This window comes from Apodemus sylvaticus, chromosome X (assembly GCF_947179515.1).
Source record: "Apodemus sylvaticus chromosome X, mApoSyl1.1, whole genome shotgun sequence".
NCBI lineage: Eukaryota > Metazoa > Chordata > Mammalia > Rodentia > Muridae > Apodemus > Apodemus sylvaticus.
In genome coordinates this window covers 31,783,706-31,796,378 of record NC_067495.1, presented here as the reverse complement: position 1 = coordinate 31,796,378, position 12,673 = coordinate 31,783,706, and the positions used below count along the sequence as shown (strand labels likewise).

The window sequence follows — 12,673 nt, the reverse complement described above, 5'->3', positions numbered from 1 at the left end:
CTACACCATTTATGTGTGCTTAAATCTTGCAGTCATTCATATTTGCCACTAATTCAAGTTCTTCCAGTAATTATAATTTAATGAGATTTTATTATATATTTTGAAGTTAGACTGAAATTAATTCCTGAAGGTTTTCTTCAAAAAGTTGCTAAATGGTTTGTTTTAGAAATTGGGTCATGTACAAGAATTATTAGGTACAGTCAAAGTTTGTTATAGAACTGGACTAGATGGTTGCCTTTAAAGGCAACAGATATGACAAAGAAAGGAAGCTGAAATAAGTCTATGGAGCAGGCTTGTTTCTAGTTCTGTCAGACAGTGGAGTCTTCTAAGTTATCTTACTTGTATATTAATTGACATGAGCATCTTTAGGTATATAGGAAGGAACATATACATTATTCTATGTATAAATTGATGTGGGGTAAATAGAAACAGTGGGGGCATGCCAAACCCCAGAAATATTCATTGCTTTATGTTTTACATAGGAGTTGCTTAGACTACTGTTACCTTTGTTTTAATCATGAACAAAAATAAACTTGAATGCATGCAGTGGCTTATTTTTTCAACTTACTGTGTATGTGCACCCTTTGTGTGGGCACATAGGATGACTTTGTGGAATTGATTCTCCTTTCTTTCTATGAGTTTGAAGGGTTGAATTTGGGTCACCAGGCTTGCATGGTAAGCACCATTACCCACTGAGCCATCTCACTGGCCTTGTTTTTGTTTTTTTAAGACAGGTTTTCCTCTGTGGTCCAGGCTAACCCAGGGCTCTCATGAACTTCCTGCCTTAGCCTTCTGAATGCTGGATTATAGGCATGTGCTAACCATATCCAGCAGGGTTGCAACAGGTTTTAAAATAAGACTGGTGAGACAGACTAGCAGTCCTAAATGTAAAATATATTTGCAGCAAGTGCTAGATCTTTATGAAGGAAAGGGGGACCACCCAACAAGGTTGTATATTCTATATCAAGATAATATTAACTTTAACTTTTAGTTCTTTTCTGGGCTCTTAAAAGAGGTTTGTTTCCCAACGAGTTAATAAGAGACTATGCAGGAAGATACTTATTTGTGGTACATGCTCAGAAAGTTTTAAATTGCAGCATTAAAATGGTGAAAAATCTCCAAAAGGTGAGCCAGGTAATTTACAGGTGAGTGTTATTTGTTTACTTTCCTGAATTCTACTTCATTGTCATTCTATAAACACATGAATAAATGAGAATAATTGTTAAATGACAAAGTATATAACCTAAGAGCTGTATTTTGCTTAGCACTCAACTAATGCTTTATAGTTTTGAAAACTTGTTAGAAAACTTTTGGGTTTCTCTTTGGCAAGATTGTTTTGTCGTTTGCTTGTTTGTTTATTTATTTATTTATCCTGTTGTTTTACCTTGTTTAGTATGAGTATGACCATGATGCAAATGGAGAGAGAGTTGTCTTGGGAAAAGGTTCCTATGGGGTTGTGTATGCCGGACGTGATCTCAGTAATCAAGTACGAATAGCCATCAAGGAAATCCCAGAGAGAGATATCAGGCAAGTTGAGACTGCCTTCAATATTCTACATTTGCTATCTCAACACTCTATATCCCAGGCCTACCACTGATGGTGAAAGGATCTAATGATTTAATCTGTATCAACAGAATGATGTGGCTACTTTATGTTGTCAGAGCTTGTAATGTTCTTGTTTAAAGGGTGATCTGCTTTAATTTCTGCATATTATAAATACGTTGAAAAAAAGCAAACCACTAAGAGGTTTATGGATTACAGAATGTCATATATCAAAAGAAATTGTATTTCTACCCACAACTATGTCTGAATTTTTACATTTTATGCAGCTATTTTGAAAATATTTTAAAATGTAACTGAGAAATTTTTTTTTTCTCTTTGTTTTTCAGTGCTGGGGATAGAACCCAGGTCCTCGAGCATGCTAGGCAAGCACTCTACCACTGAGCTACACCTCCAGCCTTGACTGAGTGCTTTTAAATTTACACTGTAACAATTGAAAATGGCTATGATTTGTCTGGATATGTCATTACAGAACTTAAATGCTGTTAAAAAACAGTTTCACCATACAAATTTTGTTAATAACCATGCCCTTCAACCTTACCCATAGATTGGGGGCTATGTTTGTACAACTTACATCTTACTCAGCCATTTTATTATTACATTTATTTCTTTAATTTTTCATACAGTAGATTTTTATCATATTCTTCCCCCTCCCCCAAGTCCTCCTAGATCCTTTCCACCTCCCTACCCACCCAACTTCATGTTCTTTAAGTTCACACCATTTAAATTTTAGACCCCATCTAAATCTACTGTTGAATGATTCTGTGAAGAAGCTACACATGTAATCATGACCTTAACAGAAGTAGCCATCCATGGGCCACAGGCACATCCACCATAGTTGCAGTATTGCATCCAGCACTGGGTACTGATGGATATGTGCACACATTCCCTCCATTTAGGTGACCACTGTCTAAGGCTGGGCTACACAGGATTTCTAGCAACTGTCTGACCATCCATCATTCACTAATTTGTTCATTTTCAGTGGAATAGTATAGTATGTGAATTATAACAAAGACCTGAAATAAACTAAGCTGATCTGTTTATATTAACAATATGGAAACCAAGCTTGATGGAGATTTAAGGACTCCCAAAGGAACATACAGAAACAGGATTCACATTCCAGTCCTCATTGAATATTCTCTTACTCATGCAATAGATAAGCTGTTGCAGTTGCATAGATCTGGGGATATTCCTGGCATGTACCTCCATTGGTAGTACTTGCTGTTCTAGCTTTTCCTTGCCCATAGAAGTTCCTGGGTTTTTTGAGCAAGAAAGGGCCTGAAACATCATTTTGTCCAGTTCATAAAATTTTTACACTGAATTAAGAATGACTGGGCATGTTTTTCATTCATGAATCTGCACTGGTGCTAGGAAGTAAGAGGTGACTGGGATACTGTCCTGACCCTAGGGTGCTGCGTTGGTAGAGAAAGCAGATATTGTGCCCATGAATTAAGATGAAAAGGGCTGTAACAGAAGGGGACACAAACTGTCTTTGGAAAATAGGGGGGCTAACTTTTCCTATTGCAAATTTTTATAGAACAAATGATCTTCAAGATAGTTTTGTTGAGGAATAAGTAGGACATAACCTTGGTAGAAAATGAGGCCTATGAAGGAAAAACAGCTATGAAGAAATAAAAGTACATTGAGAAAACAACCAATTCCTACAAAGGTTATTTGGCTATTGGCTAGTGAAAGCTCAAGAGGCAGAAATGTTTAAAAGGATCATCTGACCTGATTGGAAGGACCTTTTCTGTCACCTTAAAAATATGGTATTAATGTGGAGTGTATGAAGAAAAGTAGTAAAGTGAAATTTGTGTTTTATAAAGAGGGGTAGGGCAGGGGGAATGAAATTGAAAGTCTAGAGGCTGGGATTGGGCAACTCATTAGTTCTGGGTTGAGTCTGTAGAGTAAGTAGAAGTCTGTTTAAGATAGAATTTTCCAGACCACCACCTTCCATGGGAGGAAGAGGATTGTTGAAAGAGATGAAAATTTGTTGGGGAATCTATACACATGCAATAGTAATAGTAGAAATAGTAATCCCTAATTGAGTTTTCACCACATAACAGTGCCTGAGAAACTTGGGGTACCTTGATCCTCTAGAAGTCCTACATTGTTGTAACAGATTGAGTATTCCTTATCTGAAATTTTTACAAGAAGCAAGAAGGGTCTCAGATAAGATTTTTCTAGATTTTGGAATGTTTGTGTATACATAATGAAGTATATGTAGGGTATGGGACATAAATCTAAACACAAAATTCCTGTACACATAGCCTGAAGATAATTTTAGATAAAGCTTCATTATGCCTACATTTTAACAGTAACCCATCACACACTGTCATATGTAGCATTTCTTTACTGGTATCATGCTGATACTCAAAATATTCTGATTCATATTATATTTTTTAGATTAGGGATACTCAGCCTGTATCCCGCGTTTTACAGATGGGAAGTTGAATATTCTCATGGAAGCTGAGGAACATATTCCAGAAGGGAACCAGTTGGGTGGTTACTGTTAAAGGACTATGAGGGCCTAGAACCCTGGTATTTGGCAGGTGATATGGGCTTTTTTTTTCTGCAATAGGTACTCTCAGCCTCTGCATGAAGAAATAGCTCTGCACAAGTATCTCAAGCATCGTAACATCGTTCAGTACCTTGGCTCTGTTTCAGAGAATGGCTACATTAAGATATTTATGGAGCAGGTGCCTGGAGGTAAGTAGCTGCTCTCTTCTGATCTCACAATCTGAAAATCATTAATGAGCATACAATCTGGATATCGTTGATTGCCCCACCATTTAACCAAAACCAGACCTTTTAGAGATTGGTAAGCATTGGATTCATAGAAAAGTTGTATACAACTTTGCAAATGTCACACAGTTCATTTCTGGCTTGTTTACTCAGCCTTAAATGTTCACTGTCTACTGAGTGCTAACAGTGGAGGCAAAGAGTTGGAGAAAGCAAAATCTCTGGCCTTAAGTTCTCATCTTCACAGTCTAGGAGTATGGAGCTGATTTGGAAAAGGATGGAAAAGGAACTGGGTTTAAATAGCGTTGCTTACATAAACCTGGTTAGGGTTTGGTTTTGTTCTAACTGGAACATGGGAAACATATCAATGTCTACACCACCAAAGAAAATCACCTCCAAAACTATTAACTGCTAATAGCCTCACTGGCCTTCTCCTATCCATGATGAAATATTGAGGGCCCAATCATGTGTAGCTCATATGCAGGGTACCTTAAGTTGCTATGTGTTTATAATTGCAATGACCATATCATATGCAAATGACAATGTTTCTTAGCATTCCTCCCCATTTTCTGGCTTAGATTATTTCTACTTTCTGTAAGGGTCTCTTATCCTTCAAGAATAGTGATAAAGGTGTCCCATTTAGGACTCAGCACTCAACAATACTTTATTCTCAGTACTTTGACCAGTTGTGAACCTACATTAACTACTGCCCACTACCAAAAGATTTCACTGACTAGATCTAGAAGTATCACTAGACTGTAGGTATAAACACAAATATTTAGAAGGTAGTTTAACGTGTATTAGCTATACAACAGTAATAGATTCTCCTCTAAGGCCTATGATCTTCCCTGGACATAGGCTTTTGAACAGATGATTCACAATACCAGGTATGCATTTCCTCTTGGGAAATAGAACTAAAATCCAACATAAAATAGTTGGTTATCCCTATAACCATTGTGCCACTATTGCCACAATGGAGATTCAGTTCATTATCATCAAGGTGGGAAACATGGCAGCATGCAGGCAGACATAGTGCTGAAGAAAGAGCTGAGAGTTCAATATCATGATCCACAGGTAGCAGAAGGAGACTGTCCCTCTGGGCATGGCTTGAGCATTTATGAGACCTCAAAGCCTGCCTCCACAGTGACACACTTCCTCCAACAAGGGCATACCTCCTAATAGTGCTCCTCCCTATAGGTCTGTGAAAGCCAATGTCATCCAAACTTCCACACCCTTTAAACCTTTTTATATCTGGTATCCCTAACACTTTCATATCACAGAGGTGACAGTTTCTTTTAAAGTGATGTTACAAAATAATAAGTGGATAATAAAACCAAATACTAGTGCTTTGCGTACAAAGTCTCTACATGTAGGTGATAGGATATTAGAAGTAAGAATTCTTTGGATCTAGAACTTGTAGTTTGAATAGGTCCAGCTATTAAGACTCTAGAATCTCAGTTTTGTGGTTAAGTAAATACACTGTCAGAGTAGTAATTACTATAATACTTGAAGTAAGTATCATTGGAATATTAAGTGGGCTTATATCTCAGCCAATCATTGGATGGGTTAAATGAGATGATATATGTAACAGCTTCTAGAAAAGTGTTTGGCAGTGGGCATCTGGGTAAAATAAGTGTGTACATTGAAATAAAAATCTTAGGGTATTTTATTTGAACAGTTATGATCTGAATATCAGTGTTAGATTAGAACTATCACTTTAGTTTACTTCCTTTGAAATAAAAATCTTAGGGTATTTTATTTGAACAGTTATGATCTGAATATCAGTGTTAGATTAGAACTATCACTTTAGTTTACTTCCCTGATGCCTTATAAATGAATCTTTGTATCCTAGTGAGATTTTGTTTGTTTTTTTGTTTTTTAATTGTTTCTTGGTTTGATTTTACTGTGTCACTTTCTAGGAAGCCTTTCTGCTCTCTTGCGATCTAAATGGGGACCCATGAAGGAACCTACTATCAAGTTTTATACCAAACAGATCCTGGAAGGCCTGAAGTATCTCCATGAAAACCAGATAGTGCACAGAGACATAAAGGTATGGAAACTCTGAGTAACCAAGGTGGTGTTTTTCTAAGCTGTCACTATAGTATGGCTGAATAGTCCATTCACAAAGGGAGTCAGCTTATCAAGACAGCCCCACCCGATGTTTGGTCCATTCTTTGTAGAGCTGATCAAGGCCCCACACTATAGGGTGCTGGTTCATTTAAATCTTTCTTTATACACTCAATGTTGTTCTTTTTCTAAAGGGTGATAATGTTCTGGTGAACACCTATAGTGGAGTGGTAAAAATCTCTGATTTTGGAACCTCTAAGCGCCTCGCAGGAATTAACCCTTGCACAGAGACCTTTACAGGTAAGCAGAGTGTAGCTGGTTTTGTTATGCCATCTTGGATCTAAGCTTTTTCCTCAATCTCATGTCATCTGAGAACTACTTATTGGCTACCTTCTCAGCACAGTATCATTTTGATTTTTCTAAATTTATTTAATATTTTAGAATGTAATATTCTATAGAATACATACAGAATTCCATAGAATATAATTTGATTATACTCTTTTTGCTCCCCAGCTCCTCCAAGATCCTTCCCACCACTTCCTAACTTCATGTTCTCTCTCTACCTCCCTCCCTTTCTCTCCCCTCATTTTCTCCCTTCTCCTACTCTGTGTGCATGTTTTAAAAAATGAGCTCCCAGAGACTGAGCCACCAACCAAAGAGGATACATGGGCTGGTCCAAGCCCCCCCTCCACCCTCCACTCCCCCACCCCTCACCTACCCCCACCCCGCATGTGGCGTGAGGACTACCTTGTCTGATCTTAGTGGGAGAGGATGTGCCTAATCCTATTGAGACCTGGTGCCCCAGGGTTGGGAGATAGGTAGGGGGCATCCTCTCAGAAGCCAAGGGGATGGAGGAAGGACTCTGCTACTAGGACAGGGAGGGGGCAACATTTGTGATGTAAATAAATAAAATAATAAATAACCATATTGAAATCTATTAAGACAAAAAATGTAAAACAAAAAGTGTAAAAAAAAAAACAGGAGTCTGTTTCATACTGACAATTATTCTTGGGCATGGAGCCTGCCTACCCTGGACTGTAGGTGATATACCAAATGACAATCTAAGTTTTTCCCTGTCCCAGCAGGTATCTGTTGCAAATAGTTTCTTGGTTAGGGGTGAGACTTTGCCTCTTCTCAGTGTTGGGACTTTTAAAGTGTGCTTTGAACTTGTACAGGTCTTGGGCATATTTTTATAGCCAAGAGGCTATATTTTTATAGCCTCTGTGATTTCATATATGTATCAGTCCTGTTGTGTCTGAAAGACACTGTTTCCTTGGAGTCATCTATCGCTGATATGTGACCTTTAAAGGGGTCATGACCCACAAGTTGAGAACTGCCTCTTTAGCATGATACTAGTAACAAATATTTCCCTAGGCCTATGAACTATCTGGTTTCTCAGGTTCTTGGTACTTTAGCAGTGTCAGGTATGGGTTTCATCTCATGGGGTGGGCCTTAAATCCAATTGGGAAAGAGGTTGATTACTCCTATAACATTTATGCCACTATTGTACAAGTATATTTTGCAGGGTTTGTCATTGTGCTAAGTGACAGGGTTTATAGCTGGGTGATACTGATGCTTGCTTTTCTCCTCTGTTACTATACAATGTACTTTCCAACATCATGAACACTAATCAATAGGGGTGAAACTTCTGATTGAGCAGCAGATCAATTTCTCCATGTTCAATATTCTAAGTAACAAGTGTCTTTAGCAATAGGGACTTCCATCAGGTTATGGAAAATAATCAGTAACCTTGATGATACTAGTGGTGTTTGGGAGTTTTATGGAACCCTTTTGAGTAATGTCCCAACAAAATGGAACTCATTCCTAGCTGGGGAGCTTTTACTTGGTGGCTTAGAATCTCTCGTTGGAGCATTGTCTCTCCCATTATATAATGACTCCATTTAACTTCCTTTCATATGTAGATATATTTTAGGAAGCTTCTACAGTCTAGCAAGTTTCCATATGACTTTTCAAAAGACCTTATTGTTAACAATCCACCCCCATAGTCCTTCCTTTCCTCTTTCCTTCCATCCCCCTCCCCACTTAATCCTCCTTATTCTAGGTTGCCCTTTATACTTGTGTTTTGTTTTGTTTTGTTTTTCAAGACAGGGTTTCTCTGTATAGCCCTGGCTGTCCTGGAACGCACTCTGTAGACCAGGCTGGCCTCGAACTCAGAAATCTGCCTGCCTCTGCCTTCCAAGTGCTGGGATTAAAGGCGTGTGCCACCACCACCTGGCCCCTTTATACTTTTTTGTAACACTATACTCTGTTTCCCCTTCTTTGGAAGATAGATCCTGTCTTCTTCCTGGTCACTACTAGCTACCTAACTTCTGTGGTTTTTCAGATTAAAATACACATATTTAAATTTTAAATGTTTATATCCACATATCAGAGAAAACACATTATTTGTCTTTTGGGGTCTGAGTTATCTCACATGGGATGATTGTTTCAAGCTTTATCCATTTTGATTCTTAATGCACATGAAATATTGTCCTTGACTTTAAAGTGTTTTAACGTTGTTATAATGAAATGCCTATCTGATATAGCTATCTGTGACAACAATATTACCCTACTTTCCTCTTAGCTTTTTACAAGTTGGATAGACAAAGAATTCTGCAAAAATATCCTAAGGGTTCATAGTAAAATGGCAGTATGTCTTCACAATTGATAGCACACCAGTTAAAATCTTGGTTAATTTTGTCTAACTTACTAGGACATTTTATTGGTTTGTCATAAAGATAGCTCTTTACCAGCCAGTCGGTGGTGGCGCACGCCTGTGATCCCATCACTCTGGGAGGCAGAGGCAGGCGGATTTCTGAGTTTGAGGCCAGCCTGGACTACAGAGTGAGTTCCAGGACAGCCAGGACTACACAGAAAAACCCTGTCTCGAAAAAACCAAATTAAAAAAAAAGATAGCTCTTTACTATAGTGAATTCTAACACTTTGCATTTTGATATAATTATGTTTCCAAGGGATGCTTATTCTTCTGGGGGAATTAGGATATTTTATGTGAGTTTGAAGAACTACATTTTCTTGTCCACATGATGGTGATAAAACACTCTGAATATTGACAGGGACTGGACTCAAAGGTGATATAAATTACCAGCTGGTTTTCCATTTACCAGAGCAGTAGGTAGAAGGCCTCTTGCAGGCTACCTGTGGCTTTTTGAAATACCTGCTTAAAAGCAACTATAGCTAAAATCTTGATCCTTGGAAAGAAGCGCTGATTTTTAATAAGATTGTGGTCTCCTAAAGAGGAACATGACGATCACAAAGGGAGTGCTGGATAGACCTGTGCAACAGCTCTCATAACCTTATAGTTCTGGAATAAGTTAGAAATGGCAGGTGCTCGCTCTGTCCTTGAAATGACCAAAGTTGTACAATGGACAAATTTGGCCTTATTTATGGTAAATAATGTTCCAGATTTAAAGGAATTGTCTTCAATAAGAGAATGTTGTTATTAATCCTTGGGCACCCACAGTGGAAACATGCTTCCCATCAAAAGAAATAGGAATCTATTTAAAAAACCCAACTTTTTAGTTGTATGGCCAGTAGAGGTACATATATCTTAAAATGGGACAAGGTTACACCAGAAGTCAATTAGTGTTTCCAACATAAAGAATAATTTGAAGTTATAGTTTTCTGACATAAATATGCCCAATTTATATATGAATATGTATATTAGAATTCCCCCCTTTTCTCTCAGCATTTTACAACTTTAATTGTAAATGACTTATACAGGCTGAAGAGATGGCTCAGTAGTTAAGAGCATTTTTCTCTTCCAGAGGTCCTGAGTTCAACTCCCAGCAGCCACATGGTGGCTCACAACCATCTGTAATGGGGTCTGGTCCTCTCTTCTGATGTGTCTGAAGACAGCAACAGTGTACGCACATACATAAAAATAAATAAATAAATCTTTAAAAAAAAAAAAGAAAATGACTTATACCTTCCTCTTTGGAAGCCACCAGTTAGCTTGACTATATGTAGCAAGAGAGGCTCTGATATGGCAGGAATTTATTTCAAAATCATAAAACACCAACAACTGATGTCACAGTATCCCTGAGGAGAAAATATCACATGAAAAATACATTATTGCATATCACATTGCCCAAGTAATTGACCTAAGAAGGCATGAATTTTGCATTGCAAAATAATGCAGGAATGTTTAAGGGATAATAAAGAAGGGAATGTCATTTTGGTGAAGAAAATCTCCTACATATAATTACTCTTTATGAAACAGAACAGGTCTGTAAAGAAGCCTCAGCTGACCAGTACAGAATTCTGCTATGGCAGATAATGGTGGAACTTTGCCTCATAGATGCTCTAAGATTGTTTGAACCTTGTTAGAAGAAACAATAATTTCAGCCAGTTGCATGTTCTAGATCCTTCCCTTCCTATGTTCCTATGATGAAGGACATTTGCCATAGCTATGATAAACTAATTACAACAACAAAAACCAGTTTCGAACAGTCTTGGGGCTGGAATCAAGACCTGTGCATGCCATGTGAATGTTCTATTTCGGAAACATACACCAAACTTTCTGGTCCTTCTTGTTGTAGGCTCAACAGTTTATGGAGATAGAGCACCAATCAAAATGCATGATTCAATGGTTTATGGTAAATTTACCATATCCTGCAGCCATTTCCACAATTCCATGTTTGAACATTTCTGTTCCCCTGAAAGATCCCAGTGCCCCTTTGCAGTCAGTTCTGGTTTCAATCCCAGACAATCATTGGATTACCTTGATATTTGTGCAGATTTTTATGTTTGGTATAGTCCTGCACATGTAATGTGCCAGTACACATTTTTAAAGTATTTGCCTTCCTCACTTAGTGATATATTTTCAGGGCTTATACATTTTTGCATGTACCAGGCCTTTATTCCTCTCCATCTAAATAGTCTTCCAAGGTATGAATGATAATAGGTTGTTCTGTGGTCAGTCACACTGGAACCTTTGTATGGATGTATGTTTCTATATCCCACTTACACACATACTTAGAATTAAAAGCATAACAGGAACTTTTGATTGGTGTAAGCTGTATATATCTTCCAATTAGGACTAACAATCCCAATTTTTAGATCAACTACTCGCTACCTGTGTCACCTTAGACATGTAAATTACTATCTTATCTGTCTATGCCTCAGATTTTTGAGTAAAATGGTGTTATATGATAAACTTTTTCACAAGAGACACAACACATATGTATTCACCCCAAATAGAGGAGTCCATGACAGACCAAAGAATGGATATACCAAAATCAACTTTATGAACCAGTGATTTTATTAGAGTTACTTACAGGAACAGAAATGACTCAAAAACAGCTATATAACCAAATCCCACCCCAACATTGGTGATGCTTCACAAAAGCTAGAAACACTACACAGCCTGTAAGTAACTAAACAGTTTGGAAAATGACTTTTTCAGATGACTCAGTTTGTCTAAGCCTCTTCTAGGCAGCTTTGTTTTTTTTCTACATTCTTTGTTTACATTCCAAATGATTTACCCTTTCCTAGTCCCCCCCCTCCTCATAAGTCCCATAAGCCCTCTTCCCTCCCCCTTTTTTTCCAATCAACCCCCCTTCTTCTTTGTCCTGGTAATCCCCTACAATGCTGCATCAAACCTTTCCAGGACCAGGGCCCTCTCCTTCCTTCTTGGGAATCATTTGGGATGTGAGTTGAGTCTTGGGTATTCAGAGTTTCTGGGCTTATCAGTGTGACTGCATTCCATGTGTGTTCTTTTGTGACTGGGTTACCTCACTTAGGATGATATTTTCCAGATCCAACCATTTGCCTAAGAATTTCATGAATTCATTGTTTTTAATTGCTGAGTAGTATTCCATTGTGTAAATGTACCACATTTTCTGTATCCATTCCTCCTTTGAGGGACATCTGGGTTCTTTCCAGCTTCTGGCTATTATAAATAAGGCTGCTATGAACATAGTGGAGCATATATCCTTATTACATGGTGGGGAATCCTCTGGGTATATGCCCAGGAGAGGTATAGCAGGGTCCTCTGGAAGTGTCCTGCCCAGTTTTCTGAGGAACCGCCAGACTGATTTCCAGAGTGGTTGGTACCATCTTGCAATCCCACCAGCAATGGAAGAGTGTTCCTCTTTCTCCACATCCCTCGCCAACACCTGCTATCTCCTGAGTTTTTAATCTTAGCCATTCTGACTGGTGTGAGGTGAAATTTCAGGATTGTTTTGATTTGCATTTCCCTAATGACTAATGATGTTGAACATTTCTTAATGTGCTTCTTAGCTATTTGAAATTCTTCAGGTAAGAATTCTTTGTTTAGCTCTGT

At 38.1% G+C, this 12,673-nt stretch overlaps 1 protein-coding gene across 1 annotated transcript in view; it reads left to right on the top strand.

The window, feature by feature from the left end:
- Window positions 1-12,673, top strand: part of Map3k15 (mitogen-activated protein kinase kinase kinase 15) — a 131,397-nt gene that overhangs the window by 100,898 nt on the left and 17,826 nt on the right. Inside the window, exons 15-18 of the mRNA XM_052170747.1 lie at window positions 1,394-1,527; window positions 4,142-4,269; window positions 6,222-6,352; window positions 6,564-6,669. Of these exons, the coding sequence (XP_052026707.1) occupies window positions 1,394-1,527; window positions 4,142-4,269; window positions 6,222-6,352; window positions 6,564-6,669 (499 nt within the window). The remainder of the gene's footprint in view (window positions 1-1,393; window positions 1,528-4,141; window positions 4,270-6,221; window positions 6,353-6,563; window positions 6,670-12,673) is intronic.